A 25,989-nucleotide genomic window follows, 5' to 3' on the forward strand; every position below is an offset into this window, starting at 1 on the left:
TCACAAACCAGAACTCACCCACCCCCCTCACAAACCGGAACTCACCCACCCCCTCACAAACCGGAACTCACCCACTCCCCTCACAAAGAGACTATATTTACTTCAGTTTAATTGAAGAAATCAGTAGACAGGAATCTGCCCCAGCAAGGGCCATGGACCACATGACCCTGTAGCACCAGGCTGAGGAGGGCAGAGGCCATATGTGGCTTAAGTTTTGGGTGCTACTCAAGCCACCTGACAACGGCTAACAGGAAGGAGTCCTTGCAAAGAAAAGACCAGCCTGCACCATCCAGGAATGGAAGAAGATTAAAAGGTCAAAAACAGATCTACACTTGGCTCTGTCCATCCTTAATTTTCTCACTATAACCACAAAAATTAGCCTTCTATAGAAATGCAGAGACTGGCTTCCATAATGGAGGAGGAGCTACACAGGAAACTCCCAGGTGCCACAAGGTATCACTCATCACCTGCAGATGGGGCAACAGCAGAATGTGAGCAGCTCCCTTCGTGAATTGCTGAGTGGGTGTTCATCTTCCCTATGTGGAATCATCAGGGGTGAGGGACACCATGGTTCCCTGGCTCCAGCTGCTAATCTGGCAGCCACTTGCTCTCCATCTCCCCATCACTCCCCCAGGCCTCCCATGTGGACCCTGCTGGTAGGTTTTAAGTCTCAAAGAGCAATACACCATTTGTCTTTTGGGATACTGAGCAAGGACCAAAATAAGAGAAAAAAGTGAAGAAAGCAGCTTGTTATGGTCTAAAGGTGAGCCCAAAGTTCATGTGCTGGAAACTCAATCCCTAACGCAGAGGTGCTGGGAGGCTTAGGAGGTCTGCATTATGAGGACTCCGCCCTCATGAACAGGTGAATGCCATTATCTTGGGAATGAGCTCCTAGGAAAGAATGTGTTTGGCCCCCCTTGCTTTCTCTCTCTTTCTCACCCTCTCTTCGCCCTTCCATTTGGGGATGACACAGCACAAAGGCCCTCACCAGATGCTGATTCCACAATCTTGGACTGCCCAGCCTCTAGATCCATGAGCTAATACATTTGTGTTCATAGGTTACCCCATCCATGGTATTCTGTTATAGCAGCATAAAGTGGACTAAGACACAGTCCCAGTCCAAGAAGCCAAAAGCAGTATCAGGTGGCAGTAAGACAGAAGTGCCCAGGAAACCCAATGGGCAGGTACTGAATACAGAGAAAGGGAAAAGCAAGGACAAAATCACACATGGGCAACTACTGAGAATGGGCATTCTTGGTTATCCATCCAAATGCCTGCAGGGTTGCAGGTGTACCTCGGTGTGGGTGAAGGAGCCCTAACAGGAAGTGCAGCCCAGCACAGTGGACGATTTCCAACAGCACTGCCCTTGCTGCATGCAGCACTGCTGAGGAAGACTCAGATCAAAGTGCTGATGACTGCAGTGCCTGTGTGTCCTTGTCTGCAAGTGTCAGGGTTGGCAGCATCTGTCTGCGACCTCATCCCCCAGAGGATGGCTGTGAACATGAAATGAAGTCTTGAGCCATGAAGTGGGATTGGATATTGGATCATGAGCCTTGCCAGACTGTGGCAGCATGTTTAGTGCCCCTCTTCCCACAGTGGTGAGTGGGCATTTGCTGCCTTCATGCATGAGTTGATCAGCCCAGAGTGATTTCTTTTCTTTTTTGTCTTGTTAGAGGTGAACTCCTCCCACACTTGCCAAACAGTCCTTGATGGAGACAGAACATTGAATATAACTGAGGATTCTCTCTGACCTCATCGGATGACCAGGCCAGCAGAGAGGGCAGCCTCCTGCACACAGAGCGAAGGGAGGCAACCATAGGTACGGCCATCCGCTCTCCCGTGAATACATCGTCAGGGCGGCAGGATGTGCATTAACCACAAAGACCCTACACAGAAAGCTTCAAATTAAAGCTTAATTTTTCTGAGCTGACTTTTCACAGAGAAATTAGCAGGAAGTGCTTCACCGTGACACAGATCTAGGCTGTCCCTAATATGGTTGAATAGCACTGAGTGACTGTCGTGACAAGCACTAGGACACCAAGAAGAGGAGGTAGATGATGGTCACTGCCTCCTCCAGGAACCCTCGGTCCAGGTCAGATCAAAGGGCCCCTGTCTCACAGCTGAGCTTCAAACACAGGAGGGTTGTTTTTTTTTTTTTCTTCTCTCTCTTTTTAACATGGAGTCTCACTCTGTCACCCAGGCTGGAATGCAGTGGCATGATCTTGGCTCACTGCAACCTCTGCATCCCAGATTTAAGCAATTGTGCCTTGGACTCTGCAGTAGCTGGCATTACAGGTATGAGCCACTATGCCTAGCTAATTTTTATATTCTTAGTAGAGATGGGGTTTCACTATGCTGGCAGGCTTGTTTTGAACTCCTGACCTCAGGTGATCCACCCGCCTCAGCCTCCCAAAGTGCTGGGATTACAGGTGTGAGCCACTGCACCTTGCCAGGAGGATTTTAAAGACCATGGTGAATCAGCCCTCCACAACACAGTCTCAAGCTTGTTTTCTCTTTCACATTTGTTACCGAAGTTGACAACAAATAAAAGAGTCATAAACAACAGGAATTTGAGAGGTCTCTACTAGCCCTACCCAGCAAGTATTATACAAATCAGGAAACAGAGATCCCCAAGGACAGTGAGCTCTAATGCACATGTGGAATGAGATCCAGCACACACGTGCAGTGGAATCCAGTACACATGTACAGCAGGATCTAGCACATACATATGGGGGATCTAGCACACACATGCAAGGGATTGAGCACATATGTGCAGTGGGATCTAGCAAAGTGGGCAGGGAGATCCAGCACACACATGAAGGGGAATCTGGCACATGTGCAGTGGGATTTAGCACACACACATGCAGGGGGATCTCGCACACGTGTGAGGTGATCAAGCACATACGTGCAGGGGTATCTAGCACACGTGCAGGGAATCCAGGACACATGTGCAAGGGATCTAGCACACACGCAGGGGATCTAGCACACACATGTGCAGGGGGATCTAGCACACATGTCAGGCGATCAAGCACAGATGTGCAGGGGGATCTAGCACACATGTACAGGGGATCCAGGACACACATGTGCAAGGGATCTAGCACACACACAGGGGATCTGACACACATGTGCAGGAGTATCTAGCACACATGTGAAGGGGGATCTGGCACACATATGAAGGGGGATCTAGCACACACATGAAGTGGGATCCAGCACACACATGCAGGAGTATCTAGCACACATGTGCAGTGGAATCTAAGGCATGCGTGCATCTCACAGTGCTGTCTCTGAGTTGAAAAGTCAGACCTGGGTTTTCCTGGCTTGGGCTCCTGAGAACACTTGGGCTCTGGCCATCATAGGATTCTCTTCCTTCCTGTCACGGTTGGTTGGGTAGGCCAGGCCCACAAAAAATAAAGTATTTTCAATTGGTAAAACTGCTGTAAGCATTGGAATGATTGGTCTGGGCCTCAGCAATGATTTTACGCCTCGTGAACTGGCCTGAACATTTGGTTGGAGTTCAGGTACAGGGTTGGTGAGTTATTCCAATGGTTCCCAGGCTTGCACCTCAAATACCAGAAGACAATCCATTCTGGGGGAAACCAACCATGGTGAACAGTGAAAAGGCTCATTGCAAACCAACACGGAGTTCACGCCCTTTGAGCCTGGGCTCTCCTGGGCAAGTGGCATGACACGAGTCATCAATTATCGTTATTATTCCTGCAAACAGATGACCTACAATTAAACAGCATATTTGATTTTTTTGCACCCCCAGGCCATAAACACAATCTGTAATTGTGCTTGTGAGAAGCGGACCTCCCAGGCCTCAGGGCCTGACCACGGCCCAGGGTGGGGGGTGGGAAGGCTCTTACTGTGGCGCTTCTTGGTGTCTGCTTTGCCGTCCTCTTTAGCCACACCCAGGCAGCCCATCAGTTCTTGTACCGAGATGGATTTGTCATTATTCACATCACAGTATTCAACAAACTTCTTCACGCATTTTTTGGGCTTTGATTTTTTGCGAAGGAACCTCTTGAAGGGTTTGATTTCCTTTTTGCCAATGTCTCCACTGGAGTTTTTATCGAGTAGTTTGAAGTACCAGTGCACCACTCGCTCCTCTAGGGTGTGGCTGGGGTCGGGTTCCGAGAGCCTGGAAGGAACACAGACGCCGTCAGGACGCTTAAACCCCTCAGCTGCCCCTTTCTCGCCACTGTCCTTCCATCAAACCCACAACCCCTGCTTGTAGTTCTCATGGTCCTGGTGTCTAAGACTGCAGCATTGGTAATCAGATACAACAATTTAAAGAAGTAATTTAGAAGAACACTTTTAGCAAAGATTTTTCAGGTTGGATTCAAAATTGCAAATGATGCAGTGAATTTGTGCCCAGCAAAGATGCACTTGGCCTGTTCCTGAAGGACAAAAGCCCCCTCACCCTGGCTTCTGTGTGCACAGGACTGGCAAGTCAGCACATGCAGCTATACCCACCCGATACACCAGAACCCTGAGCTTTTCTAGCCCTGTAAATTTAATTCTTTTACACATCCTTTATGTCATAGGTATACCGGACGATGCAAATCTAAAACATTTTAAGTTGGAACTAGATAGCTTTCCTTGGATTATGATAGGTTCAATATTTTAGGGCATAAATAAGTAAAACTCTTCTAGAAGGTCTGGATGGGAGTCAGATCTTTAAAAGTGCACCAAATGGCAGAAATGCACCTTCTCGTTGAGATGGAGGGTGTGTGTGTGTGTGCACGGGCAGGCCCTCCTGGAGGTGCTGGCCTCTGGATTCTGCCTGTTGGGATGAGCTGCGCATTTCCAGGTATGAGAACACCATGAACTCCAACACCACTGCCAATTTCTCAAACTTTCAAAGGAGTTTTTCAGATAGCAATCCATTTACTGCCTTCACTTTTAGTTTGCATTTAGTTTAGTTTGCAATTTAGTTTAGTTAGCAATTCATTTACTGCCTTTGTTTTTAGTTTGCAGTTTAGTTTAGTTTGCAAAAACAATCTTTCCAAAAATAGAAGATGTAAAGTTGAAATTTACGTAAAGTTTGACTCTATTAAATTTCTTTTTTTTTTTTTTTTTTTTTTTTTGAGACAGAGTTTTTGCTCTTGTTGCCCTGGCTGAAGTGCAATGGTGCGGTCTTGGTTTACTGCAACCTCTGCCTCCCAGGTTCAAGTGATTCTCCTGCCTCAGTGTCCCAAGTAGCTGGGATTACAGGTGCCTGCCACCATGCTGGGCTAAGTTTTGTGTTTTTAGTATGGATGGGTTTTCACCATGTTGGCCAGGCTGGTCTCAAACTCCTGATCTCAGGTGATCCACCCGCCTTGGCCTGCCAAAGTGCTTGGATTCCAGGTGTGAGACCCCGTGCCCGGCCTGCTCTATTACATTTAATTTCCTACACATTCATGACATTTTCTGTTAGCATTGCCTTTTTATTTCCTTAAGTCTTCTTTAGCAGACAGACAGTGAGAGGAGAGGCTTTTAGTTCAGGAGACCAAAAAAGTCATCTAAAGAGGCTGAGATCATCAAGGGTTTGGGTGTCGGGGCTCTGGGGAGAAAGGCCAACATTCTAAAGAAAGAAAAAAGTGAAAATCTCCATTCAAAATTTATTTGAAAGAAACAGATAAACTATTGCTAGTTCAGGGGGAATATCTGATGCTTGAGACGCCATCGCAGTAAAACCCTGGGGTTCTTCCACTCTCCTGAGGCTGATCTACAGAGGGTGGAAAAGAGGAGTGGTGGGAAATTCACTGAAGTCCACTACACTGTGCTCCAGGCCCCAGGTCCAGGAGCGCGGGAATGTCTACAATGTACCCAGGTCCAGGAGCGCGGGAATGTCTACAGTGTACCCAGGTCCAGGGACGCGGGAATGTCTACAGTGTACCCAGGTCCAGGGGCGCGGGAATGTCTACAGTGTACCCAGGTCCAGGGGCGCGGGAATGTCTACAGTGTACTCAGGGAACATTTCTGGGTTCCAAAAATCCTATTTTGAGCAGAGTGTGAATGTCTTTGACACAACTGAATCATAGGCCTGAAAGTAGTTAGGATGGCAAATGTACGTGCTGTACATTTTACTGCAATGAACGTAATCGCACTTTGAGAACTTCAAATTAAACGTTGTCATTCCAAGTATTTAAAATCCAATGGATAACTCTAAAGTGCAATTTCAAAGCACAGAGCCCTCGGCAGGAGGTGCTCCCCCTGCCGTACTCCCCACCAACAGGGCCAGGGGCAGAGCCCACTACCCCATGGAGGCCCAGGAGTCACGGCTCAGGGCCACGTACCCCAGTGGGAGCGCCTTCAGTGATTTAGTCATGCTACAAGAAAAACCTGCTAAGCAACGTCCTGTGTTTGCAGAGGGCTCCTTTTTAAGGCCCTACTGTGTCCAAATAAGCTGAGAAGGTCGCCAATATGTAATGTTCAGACTTTCCAGATTCCCCGGAATTCTGGGACCCCACCAACTCATTGTCCCACAGCGAACACAGCGTACCTGCCTGACGAGGAGGAGGGGTCGGAGACGGCGTGGACCATGTCCGTGGACAGCGCGTCCAGAATACTGGTCAGAAACTCATGCTTTTTGGCACCCGGGCAACCTGAAAAACATGTGTATGTTTTCACAGTTAACTCATAAAGCGTAACAGATTTTCCTCTAAAATACAGGGCAATGTTGTTTTAGTGTTTGGAAATGAGTATTTTGGGCTACCTTAATCTTAATGAGCTAGTTTAAACACAAACACATTGCGCTATGTATATTGATTTTGAGCCATAGTTATTATTAATTCCAGTATTGTTTGAATTATTACGTGAGACTAAAATTCACAGGCATTAGTGTCTCACTGATCTTCAGAACTGCACTCAGAGATGGGCAGTGTCACTCACCCAGCAAGCGTGACAGCAGAGGCACTGGGTGCTTAGGGACACTGGACATATGGAGTACACGCTGGGAGCACATGAGGCTGGCCATCCTGGCAAACGAGGCCAGAGCCTGTGATTCACCGCCACCCCCACCCGTCCCGAGCCACCTCGCTTCTCAGAGCAGAAGGAGGCAGTAGGGCAAAGAGCAGGAGGTCCGCAACGCCTGTCTCCTGGGGACTTGTCCACACCACGTCATCGGCGCAAACAGTCAGCATCGGTGCGAACAGTCTGCATCCGCAATGCCAGTCTCCTGGGGACTTGTCCACACCACGGCATCTGTGCGAACAGTCTGCATCCACAACGCCTGTCTTCTGGGGACTTTTTCACACCATGGCGTCAGCGTGAAGAGTCAGCATCTGCAAGGCCTGTCTCCTGGGACTTGTCCAGACCACGGCATCGGCGCGAATAGTCAGCAGCAGGGTTTAGTGCTGATAGCTTTGGAGCCCAGAGCTGAGTGTGTATGGATTCTGGGATCAGGGAATAATTCAGGCACCCAACATTCTGCAGCGTGCCTTTCCCCTCCATCCTTCCCTCAACACCACTCTCCTCTCACACCGGTTAGGCATTCCCTGAGCTCCATGCCTAATTCGTCCCACCCCAAATTCAAGATAACGTTTAAAAGAAGCCGTCTTCTTTCTCTGGGGTCTTTTCTCCTGAGACTGCTCCCGGTGCTACTGCCCCAGTCACGGCTGGACACAGGCAGCATCCCATGTCCTTAGGCCCAGGGCGGCATGGACGACATGGGTCTCCTCGCTCTGGATGCCCTTTCGGCATAGAGAAGCCACTCAGCCGCCCAATACATGCTTGCTGGATCAATAAGCAAATGCGAGAGGTAGAAGCCCCACTCTCGTTTCCCCGATGAGAACGGCGGGTTTAAGAGTTTCACAAGCAGGGAGCAGGGAGCAAAATCTGCCAATTCCAACTGGGTCTATCTGTGTGTAAATGTCCATGGGCGAGGTGACAGATGGAGCTCGTCACCATTTACATTTTGTTAAGTTTTTTCCTAAAGAAAGCCCTTCCAGAATTCAGTAGAAAGAAGAGAAAGATACTGAGGGGAAAATAGAAGACAGAAGCCAGGCCACTGTGCCACGCCGGGCACTGAGACTCCCTGCTAGGGGCGGCTGCCCCTCCCTGGGGCTCTGCTGGGCCTGGGGATGCCCCATGGTGACTTCTGAGCCTGGAGAGCACCTCAGGCATTAGAATATCTGCTCCGACCGTCCTCACCACGGCAGGAAGGGAGTGTACACCACACACCTTCTGCCCAATTTAGATTCCGTTTTTTACTAAGAAGTTTTAGACGGCCCCTCCAAAGAAAATCTCAGGAGCCCACTCAGTAAGCAGAAGATGTGGAGAGCTGCAGAGCCCAGGCAGAAAGCCGAGTGGGACTGAGGACAGCCCCTCCCCTGCCTTCCCCACGGCCCTTGGAGGAAGAATTGTCTGAGATGAGAAAGGCTGTCTTGGGACTCGTTGGGGGACAGGACAGGCTGAGGGTGCCGTGGGGAAAGGCAGTGCCACACGTGCTTCTCAGGCCCCTGGGTCAAGGGCACGTTGGCGTGGACCGCCCCTGGGTCGAGGGCACGTTGGCGTGGACCGCCCCTGGGTCGAGGGCACGTTGGCGTGGACCACGTGGCCGTGGTGTGGACAGCAGCCGAGTCGTTCGGAGACCAGCATGTTTATGCAGTTAGGGACGCCCTGGTTTTCCTAGGTTTCTTTCTGACACTGGAGTTTTGTGTGATCGCTATTGAAGCGCACGTGAGCTGCCGACAGCAGGACTCTAGTCATGCTGGCTTCTACTTCATTCAACACACACGTCAGAAAACAAATGTGCAGCCTTCACCGGGGGGTTCTGAGAGTGAAAAAAGGTCTGCCTTAGTCCCTTTGCACACAACTGAAAAAGGAGACCACAATCTACAGCAAAAAGCCTCACGGCCACAGGGCAAATGCTACTTTCCAAGAAAGAAGTAACGATCTCATGGAACCCCTCAGAAAGGCAGAGGACCTGAGGCTGCAGAGGCTGCTGGCCGTGGGATAGGCCTCCTGGTCTACAGAAGGCTGACCTCCCCGGCTGCAGGACTAACCAGGAAAGGAAATGAGAAAAACAACCTGGAGGGCTGAAAATACCTCCAGGGCACAGGCTCAGGAACACGCAGGCAGAAGCCCTGCCAGGCCAGCCGTCCAGGAGAACTTGTCCAGGGTGAGGAGGCAGACGCCGGGGCAGGTGAGGCTGGGACCCACGGGACCTCAGGCACCTGCCTGCCGGGGCTGCTCTCTATGAATTCCCAGTCCTCCACTGGCCTCCAGAGATTCTGAGAGTAATATGGAGTTGATGGAGAAGAATATTATTGTCTGGGAGAAAAGGCATTTTAGATAATCCTCAGTACTGAACAGCTTTAAGAAAGAATTATGCTTATATTTGGTGTGGTAATAGGGATATACCCAAGGGGATTTTTTTGGCTGTTAATTTAATCATATTTCCCCAAATGAGATAAAGCAACATACTATTTCAAATGAGAAAATAATAGATGCTCATCACGAAACATAGCTAACATAATGTAAAAGCTGCAGGACTCTTCAATGCCAAAAGAAAAACTGAACATGAAAAGCATAATGTACTTCTAAAACAAGAAATAGTAAATCAGTCCTGCTCAATCCTGGCTTCTTCTCCCATGTCACAGTCACCCCAGGACCTGGAATAATGCTTGTTACTGCTCAGGGATGATTGTACTTCAAAACTATTTCTGAAGGAAAAACGGTGAATAAAAATGAAAGATTACAAGCAATCAGAAGGAAAAAACTAACTTTCATTATGTTAAAGTGAATGTTCACTGCAGGAGAAATCACAGAGGTACCACGAAGTGAAAATTTCGTCACCCTGAAATGTCCCAGAGCTAGCAAATTCACGAGAGGAGCAACGAGGCTTGAGGTAAAAGACAAACGACCCCAGAGCAGCCGGGTTTTCCCCACTGCTGCCCACAGGGAGCTATTCCGCTTCTCCCATGACAGCTGTGTCTGGCACAGCGGTGGCTGCAGAGACCCTCGTCCCTCGCAGGGGTGCCGGCCCCCTGTCGATCCTTGCTGTAACTCCTCTGGCCACCTTGAGAGCAAAGCCGCCCTTTGCTCTGGCGTTTTGCGGTGTGTGATTCAGCCTGGGGAAGCTGCCTGCTGAGAACCTGTGTGAGGAGCCTGCTGTTCCGGGGGGTCCTTTCTAGCACACTCCATCCCGGGCCTTCTTCTCACTCAGCTGCCTGCACGGTGGGGTCTAACGGCCCCTGTGAGTACTGCGTCATGGGAAGGTTGGCGTCAAAACCGCCGCGTGCAGGCTCAGCGATGCACCCAGAGTCACTCTTTACTTTGGGACAGTTCCACTCACAGTTCTCCAACCACCCGCAGAACTGAGTTCAGAAGTCTCAGGTCAACAGAGGCATAGCGGGAAGGTGCCACCCCACACACACTCCCACCTGGGTTAGACGTGCCAGGCCCTCTCCCAGTCCACACATTCCCACCTGGGTTAGATGTGCCAGGCCCTCTCCCAGTCCACACATTCCCCCCTGGGTTAGACGTGCCAGGCCCTCTCCCAGCCCACACAGTGCGGGAGCATCCTGCGCCCAGGCTCCTGGGGGAATAATAAGCCAATTCAAGAAAGAAAACCAGATTGTTCTTTTCAAAGTAGAAACAGAATAAGTTCACCGATTTATTTCCAATCTGTGGCAAAACAAGGAAGGGAGTAGCTTAGCCCAAGTATACTCACGTGCTCCAGCCCATCTGCAGAATCCAAGTTCTTGACGTCTGTTAGGTTTCTGTGGAAACACTGGGTTCTATCCTGGTTTTGCCCCACAGTAAAGGTGCTGCACCTTACACAGCCCTGAGCCCTTCTCAGTCCTGGAGCCCGTCAGTCAACAAAGTGGCTGAACTAGCTGGTCCCAGAGACCCCAGCCCATGGATCAGGGACTTTTCAGGAACTGGGTTAATATTCTGATGCTTTAAAAGCATTTTTGACTTTCACTCTTTTGAAATGAATGTGTTCTGCGCTTTCTATGAAACGTCCTTATTTTAAGAAACAAAACCCTTTTTTGTATAAAAATTCCTGTTTTCAGTAAGTGTATGTAGTTTCTTCTTTTCTCTTTGTCTTTTAAATATAAATGAATACAAGTTCCCAGCTGCTCCCTCAGTTACCTCCTCTCTGGATAATAACTAACTTTCACTTCTTTCCCATAACCTGGAATACTCAGTACCGCCGCTAAAGGAAATCAAATACAGGAGAAAGTGGAGTTGAGTGGTTTCCTCATTCACTGATCAAGAGAAGAGACCACTGGGATAACAGTAGCTGCACATTGGCACAATCATGGGGTCTGTGCCTTGCCTGGCAGGTGAGGCCTGCAGGGTCTGGATAGGGAACACGAGGGAAGCAGGTATATGGAGGGGGACCAGAGATTTCACAGGTAAGTAACATTATTGGCTTATCAGGCATGAAGTGTCTGGGGATAATGAGACTCATTCATCTGGTTTTAAGTATCTAGCAGTGGCTTAAAAATTGGTTCTCTTAGTTTTATGTTCAACTCCAATGTTTAGGAAACTGGTATAGATGAGAAATGAAGAAAAAAGAATGGATAACGAAAGCGCTTTCTTCTCTAAGTTGTTCAGATGCTTCTGAGGAGTTGTGTGTGCACAGAGGAATTCACGCCATCGTAATTATCTATTTATCCACTCACAGGTTTAACTCCTCTGGCTTGGAAGTCCAATAATTTCTATCAAGCAATCAGCCCGTGCTCTAATTCGCCAGCCATGGCCCCCGGGAACGCCTTCGCTGGCCTGATGTGAGGGGTCAGGTCAGCCACCTGGGAAAAGACTGTCCTCATCTCCCATTGGAGGCCTGCGTGGTGAGCTAGGGGGAAACAGGTTCTCTCAGTCTGGGCCAGGAACATGTGCCCTGTCTGCTGAGAACACCTGCTGGGTATCTTAGGGTCACTTTGTGGGAGGTGGCAGTAAAATACCGTTTCCACTCTTATGCCCGGGCTGTCACATGTGGGTTAGGAGAAAGTCCACGGGGTTGGATGTTTGAAGACTTGGTCAGAATTTTAAGGTAGGAACTGAGCATTCTCAAAGCCTGTGTGGTGCCCTGAGGGAGAAAAGGCCTGAGGAGAGGAACTCAGGTGAACTGAAGAGCCTCCGTCCGGTGCTAACTCGCTGCGGGTCCCAGTTTCACTGGAATAAGGCACAGGTTTCTCTGTCGGAGCCGCCCTTCCCCGCGGGTTTTAGGCACACTTCTCCACATTTTAAGAATGTATCATAGAAAAGTTTGAGTGTGCTCTAGTTGTGTGCCATTTCCCCAAGGTAATAGAAATATATTTTAAACTGCAGAGTTAAAACTAGACAGAAAATGAGACATTTTTGTTGCTTCTAAGGGTTGAGAGAAATGGAAATAATGTTACTAAGATGTTTTTGTGACTCCTTCTCTCCTCCAGGAATCTGTAAGAAAGGCGCTGATAATTTCTCCTTTGCTATGAGTTAAATCCAGTGTTGCCTTGACACTAACAAAATGTTACGTTGACTAACTCTATGACGAATTTTAGGAAGCTGGATTTTAAGTCCCTTTATTGAATATAAACTATTTCAAACTACATGAAAGCAAATAGTTTCTAATTTTCTTTCTAAGTTATCTTTACTTGTAAGTAGGCATTCGTGGGTGAGTGCAGTGGCTCACGCCTGTAATCCCAGCACTTTGGGAGGCTGAGGTGGGTGAATCACTTGAGGTCAGGAGTTTGAGACCACTCTGGCCTACACAGTGAAACCCCATCTCTACTAAAAATACAAAAATTAGCCAGGCGTGGTGGTACATGCCTATACTCTCAGCTACTTGGGAGGCTGAGGCATGAGAATCGCTTGAATCTGGGAGGTGGAGGTTGCAGTGAGCTGAGATCGCACCACTGCACTCCAGCCTGGGAAACAGAGCGAGACACTGTCTCAAAAAAAAATAATAAATAATAAAATAAAATAAAATAAAATAAAGAAAAGAAAGGCATTCACATCGGCCCAACGTCTGATTGGTCCTTTCTTTGTGCACAGCTGGGTGCCTGGAAAGAGCTCTGGGTACTAGGTAGTTCCTCCCTGACCCTGAACATCACCGGGGACTTACGACGAAGGTTCCATTGTGTGCACACCAAATAAGGGTTATCTGTTTTCTGGTAGAAAAAGCTCTTTTCATCTGGCTGGGGAGGGAGAAAGAGGGTGCCAATAACAGCGCCTGCATTTGGCTGGTCTTTTCACAAACAACTAGAAATAAAATGTCATGGCTACTCATTCTTACAATTTAAAACACACTGACCTGGTACAGAAAAGAAGGGAAGATGAGCCGCCGAGTGACAGCCCTGCTGACGTGAAGGCATCAGAGAAACAAAGAGGAAACTCCCAGGGCAGAGGGGTCCCGAAGCCATGCCCATAAACACGTGTGCTCTCACACTTGGCAGCTCTGGATTACTGACATTTGCTGAATTTGAAAAGTCTGCTTCAAATCCTGACATTGCCAGAGTTAAAAAGCACTGCAATCTTGGCCGGGCGCGGTGGCTCACGCCTGTAATCCCAGCACTTTGGGAGGCCGAGGCGGGCGGATCACAAGGTCAGGAGATCGAGACCACGGTGAAACCTCGTCTCTACTAAAAATACAAAAAAATTAGCCGGGCGCGGTTGTGGGCGCCTGTAGTCCCAGCTACTCGGGAGGCTGAGGCAGGAGAATGGCGGGAACCCGGGAGGCGGAGCTTGCAGTGAGCTGAGATCCGGCCACTGTACTCCAGCCTGGGCGACAGAGCAAGACTCCGTCTCAAAAAAAAAAAAAAAAAAAAAAGCACTGCAATCTCAACGCTGCACCCCCAGCCAAAGCAGACTGCTCTTTCTAGGTAGTAAATGCTCATGTAGTAAATGCTGTGCTTCTCTGTTTTATTCCAGGCACAGAGTTTCCTCCAGCAGTCTTCAACGAGCATGTCCCGGCTGTGTGGTCCAGGGAGTGTCCCACGGGTGACGGTTCACAGAGGCAGGACCACAGCATTCCTGTCTGATCTACATGTGGGGCCGTGTGCACGTCACCCTCATGCAACTGACACTCAGCACCACACAGCGGCCTCGCGACCACCTGGCGAAACGAATCAGCACGTCAGTGTCTGAGGGAGACACTCAGCACCACACAGCGGCCTCGCGACCACCTGGAGAAACGAATCAGCACGTCAGTGTCTGAGGGAGACACTCGGCACCACACCGTGGCCTCGCGACCACCTGGAGAAACGAATCAGCACGTCAGTGTCTGAGGGAGACACTCGGCACCACACCGTGGCCTCGCGACCACCTGGAGAAACGAATCAGCACGTCAGTGTCTGAGGGAGAAATTGAGGCCCACGTCCCACTCATTGGGAGGCTGAAGGCCTGGATGGTGCTAAGAACCCTGACCTCTCGGGCGGTGGAGGCAGGAGTGCATCATACATCCAGGTGAACGTGTGCCAAGCAGCTGTGGAGCTCTCCCTGCTGCCCCGCGGCCACGATGAGGCTGGAAACAGCAGACCAGGTCCCTGCCCTCCGCCACGTCTGTCCTGGCAGGGGGGGCACTGGTGTCTTGTTAACCTCTGCTTGCCAGACAGAGGCGCGGGGGTGTGGAGTGAGTCATTTGGAACAGGGAGGAGAGTGCTGGGGGCACAGGGAAGGCCCCCGAAGACCCTGCATCCCAGGCAGCGCGGCATTCCCCAGGCCCTGAGGATGCCAGGGTGTGTCAAGCGAGGCAGGAAGGAGGAAGGATGGTCCTAGGGAACAAAGCTGAGGAACTCAGGGGGGCCCAAAACCCAGGGGGTCTTAGAGTCCAGAAACAAGTGGGCCTTATCTGAAAGGAAACTGGAAGCTGCTGGGAGAATCTGAGAAGTGGCACAATCTCATTTCTGTTTTAAAGTGTCACAGCCCTCCCTCTATGGGTCTCAGCCAGCTGTGGGAGGACCCAGGAGCGCAGCTTGAGGCTGCTGTGTGGTCCAGGGAAGGGGCTGTGAGGCGAAGTTCAGAGCGGGGACCCTGGAGAGTCTTGTGAAATACGTTCAGGAGAAACCACGGAGCTAGAGGGCCTAGGGCTTTGGAGGTTTGGTTATAACCCGGGCCAGATAGAGCCTCTGGAACATAACAAGTACACAGAGATAGTCCAAGTAGAACATAGCTCTGACGTCATCCCCCAAGCCCATTCTTGGGATTTAATTCAACTCCCACCATCTAGTTCTACAGCCACAGAAAGGGGTGCGAGATGTTTCCCAAGTACCCCACTTGCTCCATTAAGCATTTGACGCCTGTCATTACATTTAACACATGGCTTTCCAACTTTTAACTTTCTATGCAGTTTAAACATACGAAGAAAAAGTATAGCGTTAGGAAAGTTTCTTCAGGCACTTTGATTTTGAGATTCATAAAGTGCCTCCAGCTTATAAAATGTATACAAAGTCTATTTTGATAAATCCCCCTCCAAACTGAGACCTGGTCAGGGCGTCATCCTCAAGGGCCTGGCCTTGGACCCGCGAGGTCCCTGATGTGGGGAACGTTGACAACATCAAGCACCTTTTTTGGATGATTCAAGACAGATGCAGTTTCCTCACAACAGGTACTGCTTTAACCACCATGCAGTGGGGAAAGAAGTCCCGGCCAGTGACGGTTAAGAACACATTAGTTGTATGAAATCAAGTTTAGCCTGAAGCTGCCTCCTTATCTATCTTATGTTCAGCCTAGAGGTTTCTGTGTATGTTGTGAACTGTTAACAGGTGGAGGCGTCAGCAGACCGTAGCCTACACTTGCGCCAGTCACAGAGTTTTGGCCAATCCAATGTAGCCAACTGTTCCAACCGTGTTCAAATGAGGCCGACTCCGAGCTGTAACCAATCCGGCTGTTCTGTGCCTCACTTCTGTTTTCTGTCCATCACTGGCCTTTTTCTGTCCGCAAATCTTCTTCCACCCTGTGGCTGTGCTGGAGTCTCCCAGCCTACTTCGGCTTGGGCGGTTGCCCTGTTCACGAATCGTTCATTGCTCAATTAAACTCTTTCAAATTTAATTCAGCTGAAGCTTTTCTTTTATCCGATGAAATTTGCTCGTGACTACTCATACTTTAAAAGAGCCACTAAAGAAAAAGCATAGAACTTCACAACCTTAAGCTGAAAAGAAAACCACTACTTTTGTGCATTCACTCTACTTTTCTACATTTTCTAGATTCACGTTTTCTATATGTATTTTCATATTCTTGATTTTTCTATATATCTTTTCATTATTCTAGACAAAGAGGTCCATAGACTTTAGATAGTGTTTTGAGGAGTGAACACTGATAACTAATACGCTGATAGACGTGAGCACTTGTTCAGAAGTCAGCGCCTGAAAAGAATCAGGAAGTTCCTCCAGTGAAGAAGCGACCAGGAAAACCAAGGCTTTGGGTGACAGTGCCTGCTCTTGGCCCTGCCTCCGGTCATCCATTAAACTGAGTGCTGCCATAAACTCCCCAAGGTTCCTTTGACCATCACATTCCCGAAATTCTTCACCTTTGACTTTAATTCTCTTTTGGGTCAGGTCATCCAAGGCCAGGATGTGCACTCGGAATTTATCTCAGCTAATAAGTTAACTCTGAATATTTATCTTAAGGACTGACGTGTGTGTTTCTAAAGTCTTCCTACATTTCTCAAGGACAACGTTATGTCATTCAACCATTTTTAGAAAACTACTCATTAACAAAATGCTTAGTAAAAAGCACCAATTTTGCCCTCAAGGAGCTTTAAAATGAAGGTATTGGTGAAAGCATGGAGGGTTTATGGTGATATAGGTCAGACTGACATCAATGCTGTAGAGTGCGTGGGCTTTCTTCGGGTTTCACAGGCTTGAGGACGGATCTAGCATTTGAAGGGAGATCAAGCTGATATAATCTGCCATCCGGCGAGGAGCGAGCATTTCAGGGCACACTCTTGCTTTAAGGAGGTATTTTGTGCAATCAAGATTTTGCCAAGCATTAGGATTATTTCTGGCGTCAAAGCCTTCCCGATTTGCAAGACTTTATTCTCACTCTCGGTGTTACTCAGCGTGACAAAACAACTATTTCTGCTTGGATTTTCTCCTGAAAAATTGTTTTGGAACATTTCCAACTGACAATGAAATCCTTAGGTAGAACTAAGTCATTCTTAGGAATGACTTTTAAGTGTTTACTTTCAAAACAACTGGCCCCGGCAGGCTGCTCTAGGCCTCATGAGGACACCAAATATGCAAAACCAACTGCCCAGGAAGCACTGACGGTGTCCAGATGTTCAGGCACAGGCTAGCGTTTTTGTCTCTTTCTTTCCCCACATATGTAGTTTAGGAAATGCTTTCCAGTCAAAAGAGAAACTTTTCTTTCCAAACTCCTAATTTGTTTTTACTTCTAATAGTTTTTTTTTTTCTACAACATTCCCTCTTTTGTATCTTTTATGAGAAACTTAAGAAGTCAGTCTTCACAAGATAGACTCTATGTTTTTAAACCCTGAAACTCTAAAAATTCATGTATTGTTGTGATAAGAAATAAGCTTCCATGTACTAGTAAATATTTTGTAGCTCCAATGTCCTTGATTGATTTCAAGTGAGGTTACATTTTACTAAACTCAAAATATTTAGAGCAAGTGTTTTCTGAGCACGATGTGATGTTGCGTTGTCTCCTCCAGGGCTAATCAGCAAGCTACCACCGCCGAGGAGTTAGTCTAGCGGGGACTCTGGGGTTGGTGCCTGGCTGCCTGGTCCCCTCAGCGTCTGCAGCAGCCCCCGGGAATGCAGCAGCCCCCCGCCGCAGCCTGCCCCATGCTTCCGCTCCATGCTTCCCCTTCCCTTATCCAGCTGACAGGCCCCCACCACCAATGAACCCTACCATGGAAATAGAGCGGCTAATTCTTCCAAGTTGGGAACCACACAGCGACTACCACAACACAACCGCAACACAAGCACAATACAACACCAACCCCAAGACCGTGTGCCGATGTCCACGAGGACCTGGAGGGAACAAAGACTGGAGGACTGACCATCAGGAGAGAGCAGTGAGTCGCCCTGGGGCTTCAACTACCTAAATACATGGAGTGCTTGCCTCCTCAGAAACCCAAACACAAAACACATCTGTGCCCTCGAACCACAACAGGCAAAGGTGATGGCAGAGAAAGCCGACACCCAGAGCTCCTCAGACAGATCTGCCCATGAAGCGAGGGCTCCCTCTCAGAAGACTGTGTCTGGCCCCGGTTCTAGCGTCCCGGGTCACACCAGGGATTCAAACAGGACTGGGAACTGGACCATTCTGCAGTCTCTGTAATCTTTTGATTGAGTTTGTTCTGAAATGAGGGATGCAAGTAGCAGCGAGTGAGAAACGCTTTCCTACGCTGACATCCCAGGTACCTGCCTGGCGGACTCTGGTCCACCTGATGATGGACTTGAATGCGTTCTGAGTATTTGCCACAATGTCTTAAGAACAGTTCCTAATTCTCATCAATTTTCAATGAAAAGATTGACTTAACCTACAGTTAGATAGAAGGAATCAGTTCCAATATTCAAAAGTACAATAGAAAAATTATAGTTAACAATAATTTATTGTATATTTCAAAACAGCTACAAAAGATCCGGAATGTTCCCAAACACAAAGGAAAGATAAATATTGGAGTTGACGGTTACCCCAGATACTCTATCCAATGCAGGTATCAAAATATCACATACCTCAAAAACATGTACAACTGTCATATTTCAATTCAAACTTTTTAAAAGCATTTACCTCATTGATTTTTCTTTTTTGTAAACTATGGAATGAAAACAAGTTTGCAATAGTAGCCTTGGCAGAATTTGAGCAACAGAGGTTGGGTCTTATGGAAGCAGGTCTGGCTACATTTTGGAAGTAACTTTAAGCAAGGATTTTCTTTACATCTATACATGCCACTCAGAGCCAAAATGGGGGGCTCCAATGACAATTCAATGAATGAGATGCCAAACTATGGCTGCATCTGAACAAAGGAATGCTCAATGCTGATAACTTCAGCCTCTGAAACAATGCTAGGATGTCGGAACCAAGCCTGTAGAATCCTATGGTCTGTTTGTTTTAAATTTGTTTGTTTGTTCGTTTTTCCATCTAGATTTATAACTGGAGCCAGGTCTACACACAGTAAATGCACATGACACAAACATACAGGAATCATTTTCTCCTCTCAGGTCTCATGCACTATGGATGGGGCAGCTGGGCACTGGAGATTTTCTCCTTTTAAAAGACTGTTTGTGTCTTCCTTACATCAGCTCAGCCCTCTGTCTAACTATGAATTCTTTTCTTGGTTTGAATCTCAAGTAGAACAAGGAGCAGGAACACAGCGCTTCTGATTCCACAGTTGTTCCTGCATTAGAGACTCAACTGGATTTCCAGACCCTACACCTGTCAGCAGCCCACCCCAGGCCCCCAGCCCGGGGCACCGTCGCAGAATCTTTTCAGTGAGGAAGGGCTGGGAGCAAGACTCCACTCCGCAGGAATTCCGGCTGTCCCTCATGATGGGCCTTCCTGGCCTCCTCCTCCCCAGCTGACCTCCTCTCTGAGCGGGAGCTCTGTGTGCTCTGCTCACCCTCTCGTTGAAAGTGTTCCCTCCAGACCCCGCTTCCAGCAGCTCCGGGGCTAAAATCCACCCCCCTACCACCAAGTAGAGCTAAAGATAAGAGTAAAACAGGGCTGCTTTGATACCCCGTCACAAGAAACAGGAAGGAACACATGTTTGCTTAGTGTCTAACTTAATGACACTCGTTCTTAAAGTTATGTTCCCAACCTAACAAAATGGAGTTGACTCAGTTTCTCAGGGTGTGAAGTAGGTTCTTAGAAAAACAAAGTTAAAAGAGTCTGTCTTTATACTTTCTATTTTTGTAAATAATAATAACAGTGTTATTTAAAGAGAGCATTATTCATCTGGGGACTAAAGTCTGTGGCCCAATCAGCTGAACGGTGTCCCACGAACTGTGCCAGGGCAGGGACCGGCCAGGGAGTGCGCGGATGTGCAGGGAGAGGAAATCCTTCCTGGGTGGGGCGAGGCAGGGGCGGGAAGCGGGGCGGGGAGAGGGCGAGGAGGGGCTTGGGAGGGCAGGGAAGGGCGGGGAGAGGGCGGGGAGGGGCACAGTGGAGGGGGGGAGAGGGTAGGGTGGGGGGGCGTTGGGGGGTGGCGGGGAGAGGGAGGGCGGGGCATGGGGCAGGGGCACACCTGGCCCGCAGCTCAGCATCCAGCGGACTCTATGAAATGTTACCAGCCTGGTGGAGGCCGGGAACAGAAATTACGTTTTTTGCAAAGGAAAACGCAAACATTCGGCAGCTCAGCTGTATGCTTCTTCAGGATCCTCTAGCAAGTCTACACCTACAAAGCCGGGCAGCATTAATTTCTTACAAGTATTGTGATAGAATTGCGTAAGAAGATGCAAGGAGTAGAAAAGCGTATTCCATTAAACGCAGCAACCTCCCTGCTGCTGTCACCACGATAAGGTGACGAGCATGCAGGATTTCAGCCATCCTGTGGACGCCACAACTCACTTCCAGGTCCAGGAAACTGCAGAAACAGTGACGACCTTCCCCACAAACACAGTCCAGCTCCCAAGAAGGCCATGGCCACCCTGGCACACAGGCATCATCTGGGTTTATTAATGGACCACACCCAACTTCACACTCCTTGGTTTTCATCCACACTTTCTTTTTCAGGCAAGGTTAACATGGTATTGTGTTTATTCCCAACATGCTGGTTTTCAAATTACTCAGTGTTAGATCCTCTGGGCCAACTACCTCAGTTAGAAAGATCAAAAAAGTGAATAAATAAACTCCATTTCCTCGTGTACCTCACATCTACATCTGGATTGAGTTGACTTGAGTGGATGCACAGAGAGGACTTGGAAGGAGTGAGGGAGGTGGGAGGAGGGGGGCGGGAGGAGGGAGGAGGGAGGCGGGCAGGAGGGAGGCAGGAGGAGGGAGGAGGGAGGTGGGCAAGAGGGAGGCAGGAGGAGGGAGATGGGAGGAGGCAGGAGGGAGGTGGGCAAGAGGGATGAGGAAGGGATGAGGGAGGAGGGAGTCATATTCCCCACTGCTGGCCAGGGCCAGGCATGTATGCCCTTGGGAGCAGCTGCAACACCAGCCTCGGTCACCAGCTCTCTTTAGGGTGAGCAACAAGCAGTTCTCAGGCAGCAGTCACAGCAGGGTCAGCCAATTCCTGACCTCAGGATCACAGTGACAGGGAGGTACCCTCATCTGCAGTAGCCCAGCAGCAGCCCAAAGCATCACTTTCTGTCCCTCCAGCGATGTTGTGAGTCTGTACTCCTTCATGGGGAGTCCCTGTGTGCCTGAAATAACTACAGTGGTTTCTAGCTCTACTGCCTGGTACATGTTTAAATAGAGAAACCTACCCAAAACAACATTATTAAACATGTGATCAGCTAGTCATGACACTGACCTCAACACTGGCATCTACAATCAACACGTTATCAGGAAATAAAGTGCATACTTTAGGAGAAGGCTGATTGCAACTGTTCACATTGTACTATACGGCTCCTGATGGGAAGACGCGTCCCTAAGAAACAGGCTCTGAGACATAAGCGTCTGTCTACGTTGCTATTAGTGCATGTGCTGGCATGATGAGCTGGTGTGACCACCTGTGCCGGGCACCATGCCACTCATCCTTAACCAAATGCAGGTGATAAACGACTCCCAGGAATGGGGACAGCTGCATTAGAACCACTGAATCACATACTGGGTTGAAAGTTTTCACGGTAGAAGTCTTTGCAGGAGTCAGCAGCTCTGAGTGCAGACACTTCTCACAGGCTGGGGTCTGTCCTCATCAGTCACACAACAGACCTGTTATTCTCCCTCCTCCCACCTCCCTCTTGCCCGCCTCCCTCCTCCCTCCTCCCGCCTCCCTCACTCCTTCCAAGTCCTCTCTGTGCATCCACTGAAGCCAACTCAATCTTCATTGCCAGATTTCAATTTTATGTAAAATTGCTTTCAAATTAGGAGGATATAAATTAATTAGTGAGCAAAATGTTTATTTTTATAAGCTTCCTGGAATGATTTGAAGCAAGAGTCCTATAGAAGTCTCACCAAGAAAACGGTTTGTTAAACCAGTAAACTTTTATTTATTTATTTATTTATTTATTTATTTAGAGACAGCGTCTTGCTCTGTTGCCCAGGCTGGAGTGCAGTGGCGCGATCTCAGCTCACAGTAAGCTCTACCCTCCAGGTTCAAGCAATTCTCATGCCTCAGCCTCCCAAGTAGCTGGGATTACAGGCGCCTGCCACCACGGCTGGCTAATTTTTGTATTTTTAGTAGAGATGGGGTTTCACCATGTTGACCAGACTAGTCTCAAACTCTTGACCTCAAGTGATCTGCAAAACTCGGCCTCCAAAAGTGCTGGGATTACAGGCGTGAGCCACCATGCCCAGCCCCAGTAAACTTTTGACTCAGCAAGATTTATGCTTTAAAAGCAACCTTTAGACAGATGAACCTAAAAAATACTTTCCTCCAAAAATAAAGTGTTTCTTAAACATAAAAGGCTGATTAAAATAGACATGAAATAAAAGTGCTGGCAGGGAGGTTTGGGTGGCCCCATGCAGGGCCACGGGACCCCTGAAAGCACTGCCCCCAGGAATGGAACGATCTGAGGGTTTATTTTTTCCCTACGCTCTTTATTTCCTCATGGGATTTTGCATTAGCACCAGCTTAGTACATGTTAAACCTCCACAGTTAGATGATAAACTGCTCGATGTCAGGTGTACGTCTGATGAATACCCTTTATCCTGCCTTTTAAATTATTTATCACCTAGAGTAGGAACCACAGTTAGAGTGTAATAAAATTCTTGATAGATTTTGACCACCCCCATAAAATAGCTCTAAAGTTTGAAATAAGAGAGAACTCATGAAGCGCTCACGAGGCGTGAGAAGGCTCTTCCTAGGAATCTGTTTATTGACCCTTTCAGCAAGGCTGCGCTCTACACCCTGTGGCATCAGGAGTCACTTAAGCATCCTTAAAGACATGCGGGCTGCTAACTCATTGTTTAAATGAGCATCTGAAAATTGGCCTCTGAAAGTAATGTATCCCTTGAGCCAAATATAATATAGCCTATTTTATGAAACCACAATAAAGTTGTGTTGAAATAATGCTTAGAAAGTGACTAAAAGCCGCACACATTTTTTAGAGTCAAAGGAAATCAGAAATCAGGCTGAGAGCTCCCAAATGTTTGCTGTCCCTGGATTCACACAGAGAAACAGTGTCTACTATGGCCCATTTCTGTAACTGGAAAGCATTTAAATAACACAGCTTCTCCTATAGGAAACTCTCCAAAATAATTATGGTGCTCAGATGTCTGCCAAGTTTTGGTCTTGTAGCCTAGCCCTTAGAAAAACCAGCTGCACTATGCAAAAGTTTTAGCTCCCATCTCAATTGCTGGACTTCTCTCTTAGGACCATGAACTTTTAATAGTTCTGAAACAAGGTTCTCTTCAGTGAGAGCTGTTTGCAGTATCCATTACAGGCTCGAATTGGGCATGAAGTGGTAGGATCCTGAGACCTATGACCCACTCTTAAATCTACTGACCACCTGGGGAGAATATCCCCATAAAAAGGTTATAAATATGCTCATTTTAATCACAGCCAACTCTTGATGCACAATTATCTCATGCAATAAGTCCTGTGCCATGCAAAGTTACAGACACGGGCTCATGCAAATTTCACAATAACCCAACAATCTCAGGACTTAGTATCATTCTCTTTTTCCTAATGAGTAAACGGAGGCTCAGCCGTGAAGTAGCCAGTTCAATGATAGACTGCAGGCTCTAGAAATCCCCTAGCCAGAGTGCAAAGCCTGTGTGTATTAGTCCATTCTCATGCTGCTAAATAAAGACATACCCAAGACTGGGTAATTTATAAAGGAAAGAGGTTGAATGGACTCACAGTTCCCCATGTCTAGGAAAACCTCAGGAAACTTACAATCATGGTAGAAGGGGAAGCAAACATGTCCTTCTCCACAAGGCATCAGGAAGAAGAGGTTCAAAGTGAAGGGGGAATATCCCCTTATAAAACCATCAGATCTCTTGAGAACTCACTATCATGAGAAGAGCAGCGTAGGGGTAACGGCCCCAGTGATTAAATTACCTCCCACCAGGTTCCTCTCACAACACTTGGGGATTATAGGAACTAACATTCAAGATGAGATTTGGGCGGGGACACAGCCAAACCATATCACCGTGCCATAACCACATACTGTCTCTGTACAAAAATTCAACTTAAGCCCAAAAGGATAGTGTCTCTGCTCCAAGAACACCCTCCTGCTTTCGCACCTTGGCCTCTGTTATTTTCTCCCAGGCCTTTGGCCCTTCTGTGTCTCCTGCAAGGAGGACTCACTTCTTCTGCCTCAATGGCAAGTGGCCAAGCATTGCATTGTGACAGCTTCTGTATTGTTTTTTGTTTGGGGTAATTCTTAAATTATTGAGTTTTTCATATTTTTTTTCCTCTTTCTTTACGATAGTTCAAATCTTTGTGCATGAGGGCCACGGGCCTATTTCCTTGCTGCTCCGGAATCCATGTGGCAAGGCAGGTGTGCAGCGAGCCAAGTGCAGGGAGCACTTACTTGTCCCTGCCCTTATCTGGGCTCCCTTCTCGCACATCCTGGGCCATCTATAGAGCTCTGGGGATTTGTCCACTGAAATTAAGAAATGGGGAAATGCAGATCAGGACCTCTGTGGGGTGGGGCATGTCTGATTCAGTTTTGGAAGCTTTCAAATAGCAAAACATTTCACACGCATACATTCCTCAAGGTTCAAATGATTATCTGAATACAGGAAATTTTCCGAAGTTTATTTTGTACATTATCCACCTGCCTACTCATTCCTGGCAGGAGACACAGAGGAGGAAAATGAAGTCATCTCAGCCCCACATCCTCAAACAGCAGTGCAGCCTGGGTTTACCTGGTTTCTCATCAACACTTGACAGAGAGGGAACTGCTGTGGCCTGAAGCTGGAGAGACAGCTGGGGCTCCTGGGAGCTGATCCAAGGACCCCTGGGGAAGGGGGAAGCCGCTCTGCACCTGCAGACCTGAGAGGAATGGGTGGGACCCGCAAGGCTTCCCCAGGAGCCACCATCTCTGAATAGAGGTCAGCGGATTCACATCTGTTTCGATAGCTTTAGGGAAAAGGCATCGAAAGGATGGGCTGATGACAGTCTCTGGGAGCTTCTGAGGAGGAGCCACAGAATTCTGTCCTTAGCCTGCTCCTTTTCCAAAACCAGTTACAGTGTCGTGGATGAAGAAAGACATTAACCATCTGTATATCAAACAGAAATAGCATAAACACAAGGATAGCTTATAATAGGCTGGATAGCAAAATTTTAAAAAAATCATAGCTCAAAATTATGGTGGCTGCAACACTGAGCCGACACCTACAATATAAAATATAATGAAGCCAAAGTCATGCACCGGGGTTGTGCACTTGCTGGAGGTGCAGTGTTTTCAACAATCAAGTAATCACCGATTTGAAACTAGGCAATGAAAAAGCAAACGCTTAGATAATTTCATCAACTCTCTAGAGTGAAAGCACTTCCTTTGATAAGGGGAGAGTGATTATTTTCATACATGTTTCTGGCGTTGTACTTTAAAAGCAATTATCTCACAAAAATTTGCCAAAGATCGCAAAGTTGTTGATTCTTGGCACAACTATGTTCTGATAACTTGTTCTATGACTGTGTATGGCCAAAAGTTTTTGGAAAGAGATCTAATTAAGGACGTCCCCGGCCGTGGAGATGGATGGTTAGTATGAATGTCACTTCTGATGTTCCTGAGTTAGGCCATTAATTATTAACCAACTCAACCAACCATTAATCAACCAGGTGACCAAAAACCTCCTGTTATTGAAAAAATTTCAGATGAAGATGTTTGTAAGATTTGGGAATTATTGTGCAATTTCATGGTGACAAAGCATCAGGTCTAGAAATGCTGAGTGAGGGGAACGGAGCTCACGTGTGATGACTGTGATAGGCCTGGATCTTTAGGGATTGCATGTGGAATGCAGGGTCCACTCAGATCCCTGGTTGAG

At 47.9% G+C, this 25,989-nt stretch overlaps 1 protein-coding gene across 2 annotated transcripts in view; it reads right to left on the reverse strand.

Annotated features, from left to right (window-relative positions):
• Positions 1 to 25,989, reverse strand: part of SMOC2 (SPARC related modular calcium binding 2) — a 213,262-nt gene that overhangs the window by 10,330 nt on the left and 176,943 nt on the right. For both annotated transcript variants that reach the window (XM_025383441.1, XM_025383440.1), the window contains exons 10-11: positions 6,491 to 6,593; positions 3,867 to 4,141 (exon numbers count right to left, since the gene is read on the reverse strand). In XM_025383441.1, coding sequence (XP_025239226.1) covers positions 3,867 to 4,141; positions 6,491 to 6,593 — 378 coding nt within the window. The remainder of the gene's footprint in view (positions 1 to 3,866; positions 4,142 to 6,490; positions 6,594 to 25,989) is intronic.

This window comes from Theropithecus gelada, chromosome 4 (assembly GCF_003255815.1).
Source record: "Theropithecus gelada isolate Dixy chromosome 4, Tgel_1.0, whole genome shotgun sequence".
Classification (NCBI taxonomy): Eukaryota; Metazoa; Chordata; class Mammalia; order Primates; family Cercopithecidae; genus Theropithecus; species Theropithecus gelada.